Raw genomic sequence first — 20,589 nt, 5'->3', positions numbered from 1 at the left:
TTACTTTTTGCTGGTCTAAGGGCTTAAGAATTAAGAAGCACTGAGGCATTTATGGATAGTGCTGAAGCCATAAGCCATGTTACAAAAGGCTGAGTGTGATATTAACCACCCGTTTGCTGATCTTGTTCAAGAAGATTGGCAGCTAGCTGTCTTTGCCCCCTCTTTTACATATAGAATTTAAATCTTTTTACTGACCAACTAGCTAAGCTAGCTGATAACTTCAAAAGAAAATTTTTATATCTTTAATCCTCCATTCCAAGTTAAGAAGTAGTGGTTGATAGCTTGTTTCAATTTGTATCCTGTAAAAGATTTTTTAGTTAAATTAATTTTTAATTTATCTAATACTACAAAATATTTTTTTAATAATAATAGCATCTGAAAGTTATTTTTTGTACATATAAATTATTTTTTTAATAACACTCAGTATCCGTAATTTTAAAGTTCTTGGAAAAATTTTTCAGGAAAAACTTACACTAAAAAAATGTTTTAAAATACTATGTAAATCACAAATTAATTTACAATATTTAGTTCAGTGATAGCAAATATACATCTGATCCTCTTCCAACTGCACCCACTTTTTTCCGGTCCAAAAAAAAAAAAAAAACTGCTCCCACTTTCCAGTAAAAAGAGGGGAAAAAACAGTAGTCCTCGAACGAGACCGTACCAAAAGGTTCAATCCCCACCAGAAGAGAATAATGCCGAGCCCCACATGCTGCACGATTTTCGAAAATGAATAGCTTAAGCGTCCTTATCAAACGCTCCTGATAAAACGCACCGTTCTGTTTCCATCGCTTTATTTCCCCCCTATATATTTTTGCCCCACTCTTTCACTTCCATTTCCAAATTTCCATTTCTCCCTCAATGCTCCATAAATTCTGCCATCTAGTAGTACTGAAGCCACCGGAGAAACAACTGTAACACTCGCCAAGAAAAAAACCGTTACCAATGGCTTCTTTCTCGAACTGGGTCCTCTCCCTCAAGTGGTGCTATTCTCCACTGGCGTTATGTCCTTGGCCGTGACTTTGAAGTTCTCTGTTCCTCTGGTCTCGGATTTCATCGTCTCCGATGTTCCTAACATTTGGAGCTTCTTCCTCACATGGTTAAGGCCTCCTTACCTATACATTCTCGTCAACTGCATAATCATCAGTATCGCCGCCTCTTCCAAGTTCATGAATCACAAGCTCCATGATCAAGCTCGCTCGACAGATCCACCGGTCGTTCTTCCAACCGATCAAGTCAAAATGGCCGGCGAGATACGTCCGGAGTATGCCATCTACAACGTGGGCAACGAAGCGGTTTCTGAGGCGGACATGATCTCCAGCGATTTACGGACCGACTACGCTGCCTTCAGCTGCGTCATTTCGGAAGGTTACGTTCACGATTGGAAAGTACAGGAGATGGCTCCCGAGGTTCAGCAGAAAGGATTTCGAATGGGGAGAAGACGAAGATCATAAATGAAGAAATCGCGAACGAAGATTCCGTTCACGCGCCGAGCTCTGTAATGACAAGCATGCAGAGCAGGGACTTGTTGGCTTTCTCGTCTCTTAGTGACGACGATAGATCGCCAGTTTCCGCTAGGTTTGGCCACCGGAAGGCTGCCAAGGCTAGTCCCCAAGGTAGCTCTTTCTCTGTCGCCATTTACTTTTGAGATCTGGAGTAGAAAATTTTTTTTAAAAAAATCGTATAACATACAGGAAAATAATTCTTCATATTAAGTTCCAAATAATGACGTACAAGTACATTTAACAGGAATAGAATACAGGTTTTTGAAATTTGAAATTAAAAAAAAAACACACACACACACAACGGTCCGAATTTTTTTTTTTAGGGGCAATAAAATAACGGTAACATTGTGCAAAAGAAATAACGGCAACCTTGAAACGTGGTCCAGGTGGGAAAGCGGCGTTGGGAGTGGCGAGGCGAAGCGGCAGGACACGCTGGAGAGTACGTGGAGGACGATGACGGAGGGACGTGCTATGCCGTTAACCAGGCACCTGAAGAAGTCCGACACGTGGGACTCAAACCACCACCGTAACGATACGCCGCTAAGGGACCGAAACGGGTGTACCCCTCCGAATTCGAAACTGATGAAGAAGTCGGAGACGTTCAGCGAGCAAAGCCGAGCCTACAAGGAGAATAACTCATCGGCGAGTTCGTCGCCGGGATCCGCGAAGATGAGGAAAGAACCGTCGCTGAGTCAGGACGAGTTGAATCGACGAGTAGAGGCTTTCATCAGGAAGTTCAACGAGGAGATGAGGTTACAGAGGCAGGAATCGTTGAGGCAGTACCGCGAAATGATCAATAGTGGGGCCCGTTGAGACGTTACCGTTGTGATGTTTTTCCGATCGTCTTTTTATCCGAAAAAGAAACAAAAGAAGTCGCGCCTTGTCTTGTGACTCTTTGATTTTGTTATTTTCCCAAGTGAAGAAGCTACCATTTTGGTAGGTTATTATGGGAAAAAAGAGTTTACAGAGAGGCAGTACTGCGAAATGATCGATTTACCGTTATGATGTGTTTCCAATGGTCTCGTTATCAAGAAATACGAAGTCGTGCCTTTTCTCATGCCTCTTTGATTTTGTTATTTTCCCAAATGAAGAAGCTACCATTTTGGTAGATTATTATTGGAAAATTAGGGTTTATTTCTCTCACATTGGGTTTCAATGCTCTAGTTGATGGACGAGGTCATTTGTTTTGGAACATTGGTTTTCTCAGGTTTTCTCAGGGAAGGAAAATGAAATATTAAAATTCAGAAAACATTATCTTTTGGTTCATTACGCTGTCTATTACTTCATGTTTTCCTTTCTTCATCAATATAAAAAATTGACAGACAGCTACTTAACTAATAACATGTCTGGATAAAGTTCTGAATGCAAGACTGATGCTGGCATGTTAATGTGCATGTATTTAAATTATATTAAATATTAAAAAAAATTAAGGTGTATTCAACATCTTGAAATATTTTTTATTTGTAGTGTATCCAATATTATCAAATTTTTTTTTTTAAGTTATCCAGCACCGTAAAGTATTTTTTGATACATCCAACACTTTAAGATATTTTTTTAGATATGCCTAGCACCCAAAGATATATTTTTGGTGAATCCAACACCAAGGCAAAAAAAATACTACAGAATACTAAACGCATCTAAAAAATACTTTGGGTGCTAATAAACCTTAACCGATTGTAAAAACCACAAGAAAAATAAAAAAAATAAAAAAAGAGAGGGGCATGTGTGAATTTAATTTTTATTTGTTTTTCTCGAGCAATTTTTGGGGGCGTCATGAGAACCATTTTTCTCATCTAAATGAGACTTGGAGAAGCGAAGCGTAGTTGCCTAATAGCAATAATTTCCCCTTTGGCCATACGTCATACTTCCCTCAGAATGGTTACTGGACAAGAATAGGCCGAACTCACAATAACGAAGCCGCATTACCTCATAGTTATCTCTTGCCCTTTTCAAGTGAAAAAGTATGCCTACTTTGTTTCACAGTAAACCTACTTTCTATTGCGGCTAGCAGACCTAGTTGGACTAGTGGGAACTTTAAATCTGGAAACCAATTCAGCACCACATGAAAAACTATCCTCAATATCTTCATAAATTTCAGGCCAAAATATCGTTAATGCTGTCTTATCCGTTATCACACATGAGTAGTGGTCCCAATGAGGCTTGCACAGCCACACCATATAATTGAACATTGAGCTCTTCCATATACTTTGGTAAAATTACTGAAAACGCAACTTGAAAATCTACCAGCTAAATTTACACAATTTAACACTCATTTAATGAGTCTTCTATTCCCAGATAACCAGATATTATTAGGCCTATTGTACAGGAATGGAAAAATAAATTGCATTATTTATAAATTTAGAACTTTCTATAACTTGTATTTTATATTAACTAGTCCTTGCACCTGTGTGATGCACAGCACAGGTAAGTTAATTCGCAATTTTACTGACAATGGTATACTCTTCTTTTATCAACATGGTAATAGAATAGTCAACAGACTTAACAGTTTGTCAATATGATTTGAGACTTTTTGTGATAGTTATTGATGGAAGATAATATTGGCCAGACTTTCTAAGACCCTTTTATGAAACAGGGGCATCAGAGTTCAAAAAAACATTAGAGGTGGTGTTGATAGGGCACCATCTTTATAGAGATCCAGCATCTTTAGTCCCTGTCAATTCACACAACAACATATAGCTTCGCAAATATGAAGAGATACACCTAAGCTTTCTTTCTTTTCTACTAAACTTTCAATTGAATATAAATTGTCCAAGGAATTTAAGAATTGAAATTTGAGTGACATACAATATGAAGTAAATCTCAACTTTTTTTTTTGGGGGGGGGGGGGGGATAATCGCTAGGATGGCCTGGTGAAAGATCAAGAGGATGTGACATTAATCCGTCCCGTGTACTTCTATATATTGAATATGTGGAACAAATATACATTGAATCGTTCGTGTAAAAGAACACAGTATCAGAATCCTAAGCTGATGTGTGTTTAAAATAAGAGAGTTACAGAGAAAGTATAGACTAGGGATACTTCTTTTTTTTTTTTTTTACTTTCATTTTTTTTAAAACCAATTCTTTCTTTTCTCTCTCTGTTATTTTAAAGACCCTGTAAATTTTTAATTCTAGACAATCCAAATCCATTGAGAACTTACGACCTAAGAGATGTTTATTCCTCCTTATTCTACATCACCATTGTTGTTGGGAATACCCTATCCATGAAAGTGTACAGACCACCTCCTAACAGAAGTGCTCCACTGTGGAACAAGAGAATTGAAATGCGCATCAGAAACAACAAAAGTAGTAGAGTAGGTGTGAGACAATGACTGTAATAGCCTAATGATAAAAGTGTTCCGAAAAAATGATGAGTTCTCTCCCTCTTCTGACCCTCGAAGTTTAAATATTACCTCATAGGATTGATCCATGCTGAGAACTTGCGAAATGAAAGCAGGCTCTGCCAATCCACATTTGGATAAGAAATTCAGTTTTCAACAGCATATCCTGGTCTAACAGATCTTAAAGTGTTGTTTTGTACACAGATATTTTGACTTTCCAAGCACTTAAAGACTTGGTATTTACCAAGTATTTAAGCACCGGATCTAACAATGCGAAGGTTTCTGGGTTGCATACTTGCGTATGTTGAAGTATTTAATTTTTACACATTTCTCTTGCGCTAGTTTTATGCAAATAGTTTTCGAAGTACTTGAATATAAGAATGCTCTCAGACAAAATGCCACCTAAGACTATTTTATAAACCAGAATATCATATACGAACCTGTAATGCCCCAGCGAAAGAAGCAGCTAAGAGTAAAGGAGAAACATAACCAGTTGTGTATGTCAAAAGTAAGCTACCTCCAATCACTGGATCCTGTGAAGAAAATATTGTTCTTGTCATTTTCATAGGAGTGACGATGTGAGTATACTGAATTTAAGCAAATAAATAAATGAGATGTGCATGTAGGTAATTAAATGGATATTTATAATATGATACATTTACACGACTAATGCACTTTTTCTTTATTGTCAGCCATGGTATTAATGCACTTGAACCATTTCTAAGTTATTTGCACTGACTAAGCAGAAGTACCACACGATAGTTGTTGGTTCTTTTTAATCCTGCAAGACAATGTAGTCAGCAAGGAATAATGAAGAGCTCTTTCCTTCATATGTTGGGCCCTGGTAACCTACCACATTGAAGTGCTGAAGCTTTTTCTCGGAAGTTAAATCCCATTTTTGTTGTGAGGGGCCAAAGTGGGGGAGGGGGGCGATTGGACGTAACATGCATAGTAAACAGCATATGAATCAAGACAAAAGAAATGTGGAATACCTTTGACGCAGCAACATATCCCAGAATAGTAGCCAGCACAGGTGTACTACAGGGTGAGGCAGCTAGAGCAAAGGTAAGCCCAGCTAGATATGCTTGCACACCTAAATGAGATCATTTCTTCATATGCTCTGCATGAAAATGCATATTGAAGAAGCTAATTCAATGTAAGATCATCAACTTACTTGATGGTAAATTGGCAGCTGCTGCACGTGGATCAAAATTGTCAAAAAATGAGGGAAGCCGTAATTCAATGATCTGTAAAATTTGCTCAAGGTGAGAACCAAAAAATAGAGTAGAACATTTGTTCAGAGAAATCTTTTAAGTTGGTTAGCTTCAAAGGATTCTCACTTTAGAAAACCAATAATATCAAACTAAATCTGAAGGGCACCAACGAACATGCCCAGAATTAAAGGTGACTGACAAAAAATGGTCCAAATATTGAGAATCTATAATGTTGATCATAACAGTTCTGAGTATAAAATTTCTCTCAACAATAAACTTCACAAGACTTTGCTGAGGCAGGTCTAAGCCAGTGAAATTCTTCAAAAGATTAACATATTGTGAAACATCTAAATATATAAATGAGTCATAAGCGTTAGAGCAGCAAATTCTAATCATTAGATCTTGCATGAGCGGTCAAGATTAAAACAACTCTTGTTTTTTCTATGTGATAGTTTGACCTTTATGTGGCCCTCCACTCGAACCCATTAAAATCAAACAGATAGACATAGGTGAAAATGAAGAAAAGATACCTCAAGAAGGTTCAGACCCATAACTATTGCCAGACCAGAAGCGGCCAAAGGTAGTCCTTGGCCTATCTGTCCATAAGCCTTTCCAGCAAATGATGCTGCTACACCCAACAGTGCTAATGTGGTGGCAAGACCTAAAGAAAATGCCACAGAATCACCAATAACCTGTCAGCAAGAAGACAGAACTGTTAGTGAGAAATATACCTGTTGCTCATGTGCGTGCAATCATGAAGTGGAATTCAGACAAGTGGAGGAAACGATGCAAAGCACAAGCCAACATCTTGGATACACTTGTAGTTGTCACTGTTAGTGAAGGCCTTTGAGAACAATAACATTCAACTTAGGCAATGAAGTGAGGTAAGAAGAACAAGAGAATGAGCCTTTTTATGCTGAAACAAACTACCCAGGTAATTTACCTCTGCCCTGCTTTTGCCAGACCCAAATGCCCCTGCCAGATTCCAATTCAAAAATTTAGGCATTTGAAAAGAATTCGTATTTTGAGTGCATAACAGAAGCAAACTCACCAATGTAACCAAGAGTTAGAGGTAAGACACTTAGTGTACAGGGTGAAAGGCTGGTAACAAGCCCCGCCCCATAAATTACTGCTAAACTGCAAATAAGAATATGCAGCAAAGAAGAAAACATAAGCATAAGCATCAGATCTTCGCCCCGGGGGGGTGTTGGAATCGATAATAAAAATGCATAGGATAATTTATGAAGTACCTGGTGAAGCTGAGAGAACCTAATTGATCTTGAACAGCTACATTGGCCTGTTGTCCGGCTGAATATAGCAAGCCTCCAAACCAATCACCCAAGCTTCCATCAGCCAAAGCATAAACGGAACCAATCACTTCCTGACTTGAAAGGAAATAAATACAATTCCTGAGATGTATACAATGTCTATGACTTGAATGTAGAAAGAACAGACTAGTTTCTTAATAAGTCAACTAATAAGTTTATAAAGGAAAAAATTAGACTTACATTTAATGCAAATAATAGCTTTAAATGTATAACAGGATAAATTTGAACTATTGCAATTATTCTTAAAGGTTCATTGTGAATGATTTGTCCATACCCACAAAAGGGAACCAGGGAAAAAACTCACGTAGTCCCTCCAATTTCATGTTTGGTAATGCACTATGCAATACTACTTGTCTATTTTGTAATATAGATAGTAGAATGGATGTTTAGCAGTCTTCTAAAACGTTTCTGCGACTTGGACAAAATGAATTTCATATATATATATATATATATATATATATGTATGTATTCATGCACGTACGCTCCTGAACAGACTTATCTGTACTTACAGCCTTCGCAGCAACTGGTGCAATCAAGTTGGCCACTGAAAAGCATGGAGATAAAAAAAATGCTCACCGTTACAATTAATCAACAGCCAGTGATATCTGATAACATACTCCACAATGCACAATCACCAAAAGATCAAAGCCATTACCTGTGATGGAACCTATCACGGCCATTATGCTGGTGCTGTCAACCTTCCAACTTGATGGTAAAAGATTCTCAGGCTTGGAAATTTTCTTGTGCGCGTTCATGGGGACAACAGATTTTCCTAGAATAAATAAACAAACAAACAAATGGGAGGGCACTGTCTTAGAATGACTTCAAAGTCATTCAGGAAGCAGATAGAAGATATTATTTACATGGTAAATATCACCCTTAGCATTTATTTTTTATCCCTGAACCTGATAATAAATAAATGACGCATGTGTGATCTGACATCCGCATTTTCTCTTTCTCCAATCTCCATCAAGAGCAAAATTATGCACAGAACTTATTATTAAAATTATTATCATACTGAAAATATGTATGGCAGGCGATGTCACAAGCTGAAAATTTGCAGGCCTTTCTAAGACATAATGGAACCAAACAAAATATTCCTACCAAAAAAAAAACAAGGAGAAGAACTAGAATGCTACGTAGACAAAGATCGCTTACCCAGAGGTTACTATCAAAACGGAAGCGCAAAATGAAACAAAAGAATTTGATATACTTACTGTTACGGCTATCTTGGTCAATATTGCAGTTAGATATTCTCAAAGATGGAAGACCATGACCTCCATAGTAGCTGATACCGAGACTCATCTGCGTCAAACATCAAATAAAATTCGAGATTGATAAAACAAAAGACAAACGTTCCCGGCAGCATAGAATTCAAACTCGCAGCAGAAACATCGGAGCTAAAGGGCAATTAAAACATTTCGTTGCCCATATGTTTTTGTTCGACAAAATCGAGAAACTAGGAGCTAACTCAAGCTCAGAGCTGCGGAGTAAGCACAATAAAATTGCAGGCTTTAAAAATAAAAAATAAAAATTCTTACGTTATCTTTCTCACTCACTTCAATTTCCCTCCCTTACTCAACGACCAAATGGGGACTCTAAAGAAAGAGTTCAATTCGGTAAAATTGTTAATAGAGTGAAGTGCGTTGATTTATACTAGCGGTTCCTCGAAGCGCACGTCAGTAATGCCACTGGATATTTAATGACGTTACGAATGGGAGAAAGAAAGATAGGAATACCGTGCGGGACGCAACTTCACGCACGGGCATGCGAGCTTCCAAACGACTAGCGCTGTTGCGCTTTCGCGTTCTTCCAGGTGATTTTTTTCAGAGATTTTATTTATAAATCAAAAGTTTTAAATAAACATAATAAATATATTTCCCAAACCAAAGGATTCAAAATCTGGGACATGTTTAAATGAAATTAACAATTAGTACCTCCGCTTCTAATTATAAGAACCAGTTGACTAATTTGAGGAGATTAAAGAAGTAAGTTGAGTTAATTATTTGTTTTAAATAGATGTTTTTTCTAAAATATCCTTACTAATCAAGTGTATTGACTAGAATTATCATTGTTAAAAGGGTTATTTTGAAAAAAAATGTATAAATATGAGAGACAAAATAGATTGGAGTCTTATATTTAGGACCAAAATAAAAATCAAACAGAATCTTATATTAAGGTTCAGAGGTAGTATTAAAAAAATATCTGTTTCTGACAAAGGATGAATATTTCTTGAACAAGGCCATGCAATTTTTCGCCAGCATCGGATAAATACAGGGTATTAATAACTTCAATAACAGTTTTTCAAATTCAACATCGGGTTCTTTTTCACCAGGGTTTTTGATTAGTTTCATTCATGAGGTGTTTAGAGAACCAAATCATAATTTAGAAATGATTTTACGATATACTGCCTCCGATTCTAATTAGAACTAGTTGATTAATTTGAGAAGATTAAAAAAAATTAAATTAGTTATTTGTAACAAATATGTATTGTTTTTTTATTAAAATATCCTTACTAATCAAGTGTATTGGTTATAACTATCATTGTTAAAAAAATTACTTTAGAAAAAAATTTATAAATATGACAGACAAAGTGAATTAGAGTTTTATATTTAGAACCAAAATAAAAGTCAAACAAAGTCTTGTATTAAAAACCGGAGGTAGTACAAAATAAATATGTGAAAGAATTTGTCTCGATTTACAGAAAAATACTTTTAAAAAATACTTTTGTAAGAATTCAAAACACTGCGTAAGAACAGATAGCAAACGCTGCAAGTTTTCCTGAATCCACATTACTTGCAACTCATAAAATGATGCAACCAAACGGCACTTGCAATACTCAAAACTGACCCCTAAATTAGCGTTCAACTGTAGACGATACGGCATGCATACGTTTCAGTGATCGACCAAAAAGTATGAAACTTTCACCTCAAAAAAAAAAAAAAAAAAGAAACTTTTCCAAGTAATGATGTCAACCGTCCAGCTATTCAGTCATACAGGACTTTGGCAGATTGAACTCTTAATTTTTTACTTTCGTTCTTTGATATCTTCTCAGCGGCCTTCTCACTTGCAGATATAGCTTTTTCTCTTGCTTTCATCTTTCGGACATTTTTTGATCTCTTCAGAGGCCTTCCTTTCTTTATCTTCCTGTTTCAGAAGACACCCCTAATCAGAGGAGGCAAAAAACCAAGTAAACAAATTTCAGAGCAGCAAAAACTCAAAAAGAGAGAAACACACATACACACACACAAAAAGTACTCTTAGACTCTTGTCAGAGAGTGATGTTAATATTTGAGTGAAGGGTGACAAAGATTCAAGCATAAAATGTTGGAAATAATATGCAAGACATGAAAATGGAATGTCGAGTAGCAAGGACAAAAAGCAGGTGTGAAGATATTGTTAAAGTTGCAGTTCGCTCATCAACACAAATGGAAAACCAGCCAGAACATTGCCAAAATCTGATTCTCGCGATTTTGACTGAACTTGTGAATTTGCAGCAAACTCACAGCTTCATGAGTTTGCTGAATACGCAAGTCTGACCCAGCTCAATCCCTAGCCAACAAAAAATGTCCAAAATCCCTAACACTAGTAACTCTTCTGCCTTCCTTTTACTCCTCTCATTGCACAGATACATGAACAAATAAACACACTCTTCAGTCAAGCACAACCGCATTTTCTATGAGCACCAACTAGTGGGGATTGACCGACTGGGTTTAGGAATTGGAGAAAACATCAATCCGGGGTGGACTAAAGATGGGATGAGAAGAATGTGACGCCTATGTTTCACACTGAATAATATGGGATGATTTAAGAGATATTTAAGTAGGTTGGTTCTAGAAATTCAATAGTCCCCTTCCCTCTTGAACACTCAACAATTAGTACCAAAACCTGATTGCCAAGCAGTTTGGAAAGAGTTAACCATGGAACGTTCTGACCAGTAATGAAGTCAAGTGTCACTGAATAAACTGTCATGGAATATAGTCACTGGTATGCTGATTAAATAGCATCCAATACTCTATATCGTACACCAGCCTTACAGAAAGAAAACACCTAAGATTTAAAGATGGGTGAACACAAATTTAGTAAAACATTATATTTTTACATATTTATTGCATTTTTTAATCTGTGTGCAGTAACCTGGAAGGACAAATATAACGAAAGTACGTGATTAAAATACCAAATTCTTCGGATGACAAGTTTTATACTTGTCAAATTAGGGAAAACCATATTGGAGGTACCTATACTTTTTTTTCAATTTTCAATTTGGTACCTATGTGTTTTTTGTTCTTAACTAAATCTTTATTTTTCCTCTATTAACATCATTAATCCTTATGTAGAGACTAAAAATATCAATAGAACAAAGTTATAAGAGCTAATGTTGCTAAAAAGATAAAATTAAATGTTTAATTAAAGGGAAAAAAACACATAGGTACCAAATTAAAAATGAAGAGAAAGTATAGGTACCTTCAATATGGTTTTGTCAATGTTGGTTTAATAAACATTATAGAGTTCAGACTAATGGGCTGCCTAGCCTTCATCTTTAAAACCATGCATTAATGGTTCATTGTCAATGTGATAATAACCCGCCTCAAGATAGTTGAACACAAATTTAGAGAAACTGTGCTGAATGAAGAAGCATGAAACTCCAAAACATCCAGATGTCCATTGAAAAAACGTGGGAAAATTAACTATATCCGCAAACATTTTTGGAACGAATTATTACTTAAGCTACTTTTCCTTCAGAGGTCTTGGTAAGTGGGAGTGGAGCCAGCGCTGTTGTAGCGATGTCCGGATATGACATTTGAGAGACTATTTTATAACGTTCCTAAAAAACTGAAACTTTGGAAAATAGATGCCAATTAACCTCTCTACAGGACCAGTAACCTTCAGCATCCCCAATGATAACGCAGAAAATACAATACTTACATGCTGGGAGCACCAGAAACTGGGCCTTGAGCTCCGGACTCTGATGTGTCCATTGCTGCACATATAAAGGGGGGAAATTTTCAAGGTTTAACAAGTGCAGAAGGCTAACTTCTACAAGAAAACAGTTACGGCGGCTTCATATAAAACAGGAAAGGCTTACAAGACAATCAAATCAAGAGCACCCGATATTCAGTAATCAGAGACAGCAAGTAAGAAGCGATTAGATCAACAATTAAAGAACCAAATTTCTTATTTTCCATTCATAATTTTAATTAAAAAAGAAAGAAAGAAAGAAAGACCACGGTTCTGCCGAGTTGCTGCAGAAAGTAAAGACCACGGTTCTGCTGAGTTGCTACAGAAAGTACCTTGAGGAACTTCCCCAGTGGATGGCTCGCTCATATCCATTGATACGGCACCATTTTTCTTTTTCTTGTTCCTGTTTTTGGCCATGCTGAGAGAAGCGGCGGAGCAATTTGCAGCGTCCAAGGGCGATAGGGAGGACACCCAGGCCAAAACGGTGACAACGCCGCGGGTGGATTTTTTTTTTTTTTTTTTTTAATTCAAGTGTTTTATGCTCATTTTTCCTATTATGCCAAAAGGGTCCATATTTAGTTTTTTGTTCTTCTTTTTTTGGCAATTTTATGGACTTTGGGCCTCTTACGAACACCTTAATGCGTTAGGCCTCATACAGAGGCCCGTGTTTGGGTAACTCCTTGCCATGGAAGTTTCAAAGTAGATTGGGCTCAGAGGACCTATTTGGAAAGACAAATTATTTACACCAAAAACACATAATATATACTCCGGCCCAAAAAAGGCTCAACCTTTTTCCCTGTAGTTAAAAAAAAAAAAAAAAGAAGAAGTCTCACCATATTCAGAATCTTAAAAAATTAAAATGGGTTAGATATGAATGGAGTAAATATTGAACTGTGAGAGTTATTCTTATGTTGTTTTGTAATTAATTCTTGTGACAAATTAGTTATCATTGAAGGATGCATAACACGGGATTTCTGAAATGACATAGGTGTCCTCAAAGTATTTATCATTCATTCACTGATATTTTTTACTACCTTCCATTCCATATGCAAGTGGTCCTGCCCCCAAGGACCCTTTCGAAAAAAGTCTCTACGGCACCCTATGAGTCAGTAATTTAACTGGCAAATCAATGCGATGCCTTAAGGAAGCAGGCATTTGTAAGTGGAATCAAAAGTCTTCGGTATTGACATTATCCATACTTGTCCTTGATCCAAGTTCCCATATGAATTCGGAGAGATTCAGATGAAAATGTAATTATCATTAGAAAGATAATTATGTTTAATGTTATGCCTTCATAGTAATATAGGAAAAACATTAGTGAGGTGTGTGTGGTGATGATTAATTTAGTTTTTGGTTACAGGTTTGGAGAGAGAATCCCTCATAAAATAGCTTGGGACAATGACAAGGCATGAAGAAAAGTTGCTTTTGTGCTGACGGTGATGCTTAAACTGTTGTCTAAGCAAGGAAAAGGAACATTTTAGAGGAGGACGTATGTACTAAATCATATTCTGCTAGAAGCCTCTGAGATATTCCTGCAGGTGAATTTTGACAAATTAAGCAATAGCGTGGGAATTAACCTATGCTCAAAGTACAAATACACAAATGTAACAAATGGCTCACAATAATTGGCAAATTTGCGTACACCTAGAGGATTGAGATGAGAATGAAGTCATGGAAATGAGTGAAACGATAAAGCAGCCACGTAATGCAAAGAAGGAGCCAAGGCTAAAAATCTCATCAATCACTTGTCAACATATATATTCAAATTCCAAACATATTACTCCTCCGGTCCTTAATATTATATTAAGGAAGTTAAGCAAGTTAGTTAATTATAAGAAAAATGACACATTTTTCCTAAAATACCATAATCATCTTTCTTAATACCATATCTCCCTTTTTTACTTGATTATGGTTGAGAGAGTATCTATAAGGGTAATTTAGAGAAAAATGATAAATATGATAAATGAGTCTTATATTTAGGATCAAAACCAACTCAAGAATTGGGTCCTATATTAAGGACCGGAGGAGTATCATCAATTATCCAAAAAAGTTCCAAAAAGGATAAACCTACCTCTAATAAGTAAAGACCCCGTCAAGCATAACATAACAACTCATTGACGACACTCCCTCGTGGCCCCGATGATATATATAGTGTTTCAACTGTTAAATCTGTTAGGTTGTAGTGTCATAATTGGATCTTCATTCTCCAACAACTCATTTTCCTAACCATTTAATTTAATCTAATTTCTTTAATAATTCAAGTCAATGGAGTCCACAGAGTTGCCATTCTTCCCCACCCAACAACAGTTGCCATTTAATTTAATCTAAATTTTAAGTTGTGATATCTCATAATAATAATAATAATAATAATAATAATAATAATAATATCTTGCTCTTAGAGTAAAAGCTAATGAAGGGTTTGTTTTAGTTTTAAATATAAGATTTAAATTTATTTTATTTTTTAAAATTTTAAATTTTAAGAAAAACCGACAAACATTTGTAATTTAATTTTTTTTAATATCAGTAAATTAATTATATAACTCATATATTTACAAACGACCAAACCAAGGAAATATAAAATTTGTATTAAATTAAAAAAAACAAACAAACAAACTCTAAGCGCCACATATGTTTCAATCAATGGATCTTCGAAAGTTATTGGATCGGATTAGTTGGGCTGAGTTCAGGATGACGGGAACCCCTCATGATGACTAATTACTATCAAAATGTGAATTGCTTACAAGCGTTGTGATAATAGTAAGTTAGTAATACCTTGTTGGTCGTGATCTATAAATATCTCTTTAAGTGTTTTTTAAGTCTGAAAGTATGTCCTAGTTTTGGTGAGCTTTCGAAACCCAACTCATCTAAATTTTTTTGTATAAAAAAAATAGTAAGTTAGCAACACAGTTGTACATGTCATTTGTGCATTTATAGTTTATAAAATTACACACACGCACATCCATCTTCGTTCAAAAGCTGCATCTGACCACGGTATAAGAAGATACACTGTAGGGGATCTAAATCTACTGGTCAGGGCCAACGCACTATGCTCGTGAGATACATTTAGAATGAGGAAAAGATTCTTTGTACGCAAAAATTAAATATTGAGCCTCATTTTGTAAACTAGTATAGTAATTGTTATAAAAAAATAAGAAAAACTATTCTATAAGTAATTTTTTTTAATTTTTAATTTGATATCTATGTTCTTTTTTTAAAAAAAAATGATAACTTTGCTCTGTTAAAACTCAGTCAGCCTTGAACTAGAACTACTAGTTAATAGTTATAAGGCTAACTGTGCTAGTCGAACAAAATGGAATAATTTGATAAAAAAAATTAAAGAAATGTACATGTACCAACAAAATGATTTTTCCTAAAATAATACATTAAATATGGTACTAAAATAATTTTATATACAGAGTAATCAAACTAGAGCATGAGTACTTGTGTAACTCCATCATAATGTGGCTTTCTTCTAGCTTGTGTGAGCATGAGCTTTTTCATTATCCACAGTGAAAAAACACAAGATAAAGACGGAGTAGTGTCACACTCACACCCCCGTCCAAGCCATTAATCATCCTTGGCATTTACTCAAACAGCATGTGGACACAAAAATCTTTCACCCTTACCCTTCATCTTCATTATATTCCATGCCTCTCAGTGCCATCTTCGTGTTCCTTTGCAAGTTCCAATACATTACATTCCAATCTATACCTTCCCAGACAAAAAGCAACAATATGGAAGGAAAAGAGAGGAAGAAAAGTTAAAGACCAGGAATAATGTCATTCTCAGTCTCAGAGACATTTCAGAAGAACTTGTCTGAAAAATCTAATCTCTGTCAGAGTCATGCTCCATCATTTCAGTCACTGCATCTTTGCACATGACTTCGTTTTCCCTTTTTCATTATACAAATCAAATAATCATCAATTATAAGATCAAACAACATTAGCAGCATGTAGCCATGTCCTAGATTGCCTGTATCTAGATGCTGTCTACTATACTATCCCTTTCATTATATATGTTTCAGCATATATGGGTGTTTTTTAAAATTTGAACTTTAGTTAAATCATGAAGTCTAAAGAAAGAAGTCAAGATTCTCCAACGGAAAGATCGGGAGGAAGATCATTTTCATCCTTTTCTTTTTCCCCCGTCTTCTTTTCATCACAATCTGCTCTAATGAACACGTAACGGCATGTAAGTTTTCAGCTGTTTTAAACTTTTAATTGCAAGATGAATATAACATACTCCCTCCAATCTTAAACGTGTGAATTAGATAATTAATTTACAAAAATTAAAAAAATTAATCAGTTTTATTACCTGTTAAACATATGTGTTGATTTTCTTAAAATAACCATTTAATAATTTGCAGTAAAAATTATTCCCATATTGAAACTTTTTTCTTAACGTGTACAATTAGTAAGGATAATTTAAAAAAAATTATAAATTTAAGACATGAAGTGAATTGTAATCTTAAAAACCAAAATAAACTTATCAGTTAGCTTTTACATTTAAGATTGGAAGAAATAGTTGAAGATTATGAGCAATTGAGTATGATCAAAGTGACAAACTACCATTCAATTTAGAGCTTGTTTGGAACTAGGACAAGAGCCTTCAAAAGCAGTTGTTCAGTAACAATTTATGAAACATGTAAGAAAAATTTTGTCTTAATTTATATGAAAATATTTGTAAGTATATAAAGATAAGCAAATTCAAACAGGCCCTAAGAAAGAGTTTCCTTGCTATTATGTCGCAAGGGTATTGGCCAGCTACATATAAGTTTTGAATGAAAAAAATAATTTTTATTTAGAACTCTATCTATATTTCTTACTTGAATTTGATTGTTGGTACCTTATAACAACTATTAGTTCCAATAAATAAGAGTAGATGAAGATTAAATAAGGAGAGGGCAATTATGAATATAAGAGGGGGGGTGAAGGGACAAAGGGAGAGGCTGGAAGAGGTCTAAGAGGAAATGATAAGAGGGGAGAAGCAATGGGAATGATTAGCAGTAGTGGGGTGAGCGATGATGGGGTCGCTTTTGAAGGGGACCATAATTATAACATCTACAGGGGTGGGGTTTGATAAAATTAAATTTGCATGGATTTGTTAATTTGTTCATTATTATTGATGAATGCAACTCACTATATAATAATGGTAGCGTTGGACACCGGCACACAAATCCTATCTTTTGCCCAGACATCGTGTGGGGGCGGGGTGAAGTAATGGTTCGTAACGAGGGGTGCATCCTCAGGAACACTGTGCACTTGGTATTCTAGAACTCTCAGTTTGGTCAATATCCAAAGGCTGACTGGGAAGGGCCTTCGGGATTCAGGAATAATTGGATTTGTAGTGGAAAATTCAATTGGTACTAATCTCACAGACAAATTTATTTTCAGGAAAAATATAAAAATTTACGTGAATTGAGTCTAGATATTTACCAGAATTAGAATATGTTTATAAACTCAAAAAGTACTTAGAGAGATACTTATAGAGTGCTTATTAACAAGATTTTTACATTAGCAGAAGGATTCAAACTTACAATTTTATGAGTTATAAGTCGATTCTTTTACCAATTAGAGCAACTCTTATTACAAAACCAATGCTTTTCGCACCAAATACATCCACATTAGTTATACAAGTGGGGTTAAAGAGCCTTTTTAATAGGAGTAAAAAGACCATTCTATGGTGAATATCATTTTTAGTTTTTTTAAATTTAATCTTATTTTGATTTTAGTTCCTGAAATTTGAAACAGTGATTTTGGTCCTAAAATCTTGTTTCAGGCACACACAAAATTGTTAGGTAGATAAAATGAAGTGAAATTTCAGAAACTAAAAGTACTATTTGATGTATGAAAAAATTTGGAATTATGGGAACCACCACTCGGAATCAAGCAATATTCCCCCGTCTTCAAGTTTGCATAAAGTCAAGCGAAAAGGAAATTTGATTAGGATTTGAATTCAACTGTAATTATGATTATGATCAAGTAAATTCAAAACGCCATCTTGTAATTTTGCATGGTACATTGGGTTTGATCTTCCACATATCTACTCATTTTGTTTTGTTCTCAGCCGAGACTAGCTCAAGTGAGATGGGATAAGAATAAAACTTAAGGATTTAAACTTCAAACACTTTTTATGTATTTAAAAAAAAAAATCAAAATGCCAACCACTATACATGACACTTGTATTATATGCCCTAACATCCAAGCAATTAAATATATCATCATATTAATTATTATGATTTATGAAAGTCGTCTTTTGGGAAAGGGATTAATTGAAGAATATTCATCTCATCATAATTGTATCAAGTGATATAAGGGCATGCTTGCTTGCTTGCTTTGGCAAAGTAATGTCTTTGAGAGAGAGATTTCTCAAAAAGTAGCTTAAATTGACTATAAAATAATATAGCCAACAAAGTCTAACTAACCTCACGAACATAATCAATTAATGTAAAAAGATGTCCATTTTGATTTAATGATTTTGTTTGGATAAAGTGACTGAAAATTTGCATGTTTTATTTAATTGATTATGATATTATTAAGTGAGAGCTCTCAACTACCACCATGTCCGGAATATATGTGTTGTCCTTGCAATAATCATAATAATAATAATAATCACTTTTAGCGCTCACTGTGCCAACAAATTGTCCGAAATGGGGTCCCCCTAATGTAAACAAATTTTGCATAGAATTATGGCATTGTTAACGGGGGGGATCGACTTTAATCACCACAATTAAAAAAGAAAGGAGAAAAAGTTGACAGGCATGGAATTCAAGAATGCCTAAACATTGTCATCAAAAATAAATCATCAATGATGATTCATTTCACTGTTTATATAGTACATCAAAAAATAAAAATTAATGTTTGATATCGTGTGAAATACTTAATCTCGTTCTAAATATAAGAGTTAATTAAAAGATTCGCTTTAAATGTAAGAAATCAATGTATTTTACCTCTCAAATCTATATGTTTCGTTTTTGAAAAAAAAGTAGAGCTAGGGTTGGGAACATATACTTAATATAGTTAATAATCATTTAAATAGAATTGAAAAGTCCAAATCTTTGAATGAGTTGGTAGGATTAGTTTTCTCTTGCGTGCCCAAGTGTGTGTGTGTGTGTGTTAGCCTGGATTTTCCAATGATTAGTTAATTTAGGTTAAGAAGTTAAGAATTTGACCCGTCCGACAGGTAATGAGAGCAATTAAAACCCACACCTCGTTACGAAATCAAATTGAATTAATGGAACAAATATTTGACTAAAGTTAACCCCGCGAGGTTAGGTCGACTGGCTGGGGTCGTCCTAGCTTAACCACGGATCTCGGGTTCGAGACGTGGGAACGCAGCACTCCAAGGGGCCAGGGGCCGCCGTCTGTATGGATCCTTGCAAGCCCCCGAATCCGGATTAGTTTGGGAACGTTGTCACGGCTGAAAGACACCTATTTCCCTGGGATACGAATGGAGTAATCCAAAAAAAAAAAAATATTTGACTAAAGTTATTAATTTTTTTAGCCATCATTAATTAATTTTTATTTACCCAATATATGAAGACATCCATATAATTTATGTGATACTTTTTTTGTTACATTCACATTGCACCCTTTACTCTGTGATTTCACCCACTTGAACTCAAACTTTATTTAGGGAAAAAAAAAGAATAAGCATATCTCTAAAGAGGATTTAGCTTAGTGTCTTTATATTATTGTTACTTTTGAGCCTAAAATATGAAAATATTTGCAAACAAATACATTAGGCCTAAAAGAAAGCTCCCCAAAGGTCCAAAACGGCACAAATCAAATGTTGCATTAAAAAATAGTCGTTTACATTTTTTTTTTTCAAAAACTACTCTGGTATTGTTTTAAAATGTTTGACTCATATCAAGGATTTTCTTAACAACTAAAGTTAACATTTAACATTTTGATATTATTTTTTTAGTTACATCTAAGATTTTAATTTTATTCATAATATATCAAACACTCTGATGTTATTATTTTAGTATTTTTAAAAATCTAATCTTATTTATAATATATCCAGCCCTTTAAATTATAAATATTAACATGATTGTAAATTGAGCTTCAAAAGATGATTGGAGTGAAAGGGCGCAAAAAAGCCGAGGAAGGCGCTGGAGGAGGGTGAGGGGGAACGAGTGGCAGCCGGCTGTGAAGGCCCTGCTTCTGACTTTATTCAATTAGTGGGTGCCCTCCCCCACTCTTTCTTTCTTTTCCGCTGTTGACCTCATCGCCCAATAAAT

The 20,589-nt window shown here is 35.2% G+C and overlaps 3 protein-coding genes across 4 annotated transcripts; 1 reads left to right on the top strand and 2 right to left on the bottom strand.

Annotated features, from left to right (window-relative positions):
* The first annotated feature begins 76 nt into the window (after positions 1-76).
* On the top strand, positions 77-2,451 carry LOC114742750 (uncharacterized). Its single transcript, XM_028930967.1, has 3 exons — positions 77-138; positions 890-1,414; positions 1,892-2,451. Exons 1-3 carry the CDS (start codon positions 77-79, stop codon positions 2,316-2,318), a joined length of 1,014 nt encoding a protein of 337 aa, XP_028786800.1. The 3' UTR covers positions 2,319-2,451.
* A 2,158-nt stretch (positions 2,452-4,609) lies between these two features.
* On the bottom strand, positions 4,610-9,034 carry LOC114742754 (cytochrome c-type biogenesis ccda-like chloroplastic protein 2). 2 transcript variants are annotated; one of them, XM_028930969.1, is made up of 13 exons: positions 8,930-9,034; positions 8,606-8,693; positions 8,044-8,160; positions 7,898-7,932; positions 7,311-7,441; positions 7,112-7,197; positions 7,004-7,035; positions 6,591-6,752; positions 6,021-6,093; positions 5,839-5,939; positions 5,287-5,379; positions 4,919-4,965; positions 4,610-4,768 (listed from the first exon to the last, which is right to left on the bottom strand). In XM_028930969.1, exons 2-13 carry the CDS (start codon positions 8,691-8,693, stop codon positions 4,696-4,698), a joined length of 1,038 nt encoding a protein of 345 aa, XP_028786802.1. In that variant the 5' UTR covers positions 8,930-9,034; the 3' UTR covers positions 4,610-4,695. The 2 variants fall into 2 exon arrangements, with proteins under 2 accessions (XP_028786802.1, XP_028786803.1); XM_028930970.1 differs by having other exon boundaries at positions 8,948-8,979.
* Positions 9,035-10,152: 1,118 nt separating this feature from the next.
* On the bottom strand, positions 10,153-12,830 carry LOC114742755 (uncharacterized). The gene is made up of 3 exons (XM_028930971.1): positions 12,680-12,830; positions 12,315-12,369; positions 10,153-10,535 (listed from the first exon to the last, which is right to left on the bottom strand). Exons 1-3 carry the CDS (start codon positions 12,762-12,764, stop codon positions 10,376-10,378), a joined length of 300 nt encoding a protein of 99 aa, XP_028786804.1. The 5' UTR covers positions 12,765-12,830; the 3' UTR covers positions 10,153-10,375.
* Positions 12,831-20,589: the final 7,759 nt, after the last annotated feature.

This window comes from Neltuma alba, unplaced genomic scaffold (genome assembly GCF_004799145.2).
Source record: "Neltuma alba isolate B1F8T4 unplaced genomic scaffold, ASM479914v2 tig00003876_pilon, whole genome shotgun sequence".
In the NCBI taxonomy this organism is placed as follows: domain Eukaryota; kingdom Viridiplantae; phylum Streptophyta; class Magnoliopsida; order Fabales; family Fabaceae; genus Neltuma; species Neltuma alba.
This window is presented reverse-complemented; position numbering and strand designations above follow the sequence as displayed.

Bases quoted from the DNA above. Each gene is read 5' to 3' on its own strand.
- LOC114742750 (XM_028930967.1), top strand. From the start codon at position 77: ATGTTACAAAAGGCTGAGTGTGATATTAACCACCCGTTTGCTGATCTT. The intron at 139-889 runs GCAGCTAGCTGT...GCCATCTAGTAG, and splicing joins GATCTTGTTCAAGAAGATTG to TACTGAAGCCACCGGAGAAA. The intron at 1,415-1,891 runs GCAGAAAGGATT...AACGTGGTCCAG, and splicing joins GAGATGGCTCCCGAGGTTCA to GTGGGAAAGCGGCGTTGGGA.
- LOC114742754 (XM_028930969.1), bottom strand. From the start codon at position 8,693: ATGAGTCTCGGTATCAGCTACTATGGAGGTCATGGTCTTCCATCTTTG. The intron at 7,036-7,111 runs GTGAGTTTGCTT...GGAATCTGGCAG, and splicing joins TCTAACTCTTGGTTACATTG to GGGCATTTGGGTCTGGCAAA. The intron at 5,380-5,838 runs GTATTCCACATT...TTTTCTTCACAG, and splicing joins GATATGTTGCTGCGTCAAAG to GATCCAGTGATTGGAGGTAG.
- LOC114742755 (XM_028930971.1), bottom strand. From the start codon at position 12,764: ATGGCCAAAAACAGGAACAAGAAAAAGAAAAATGGTGCCGTATCAATG. The intron at 12,370-12,679 runs GTACTTTCTGTA...TTATATGTGCAG, and splicing joins CACTGGGGAAGTTCCTCAAG to CAATGGACACATCAGAGTCC. The intron at 10,536-12,314 runs GTAAGTATTGTA...CTTCTGAAACAG, and splicing joins GTTTCTGGTGCTCCCAGCAT to GAAGATAAAGAAAGGAAGGC.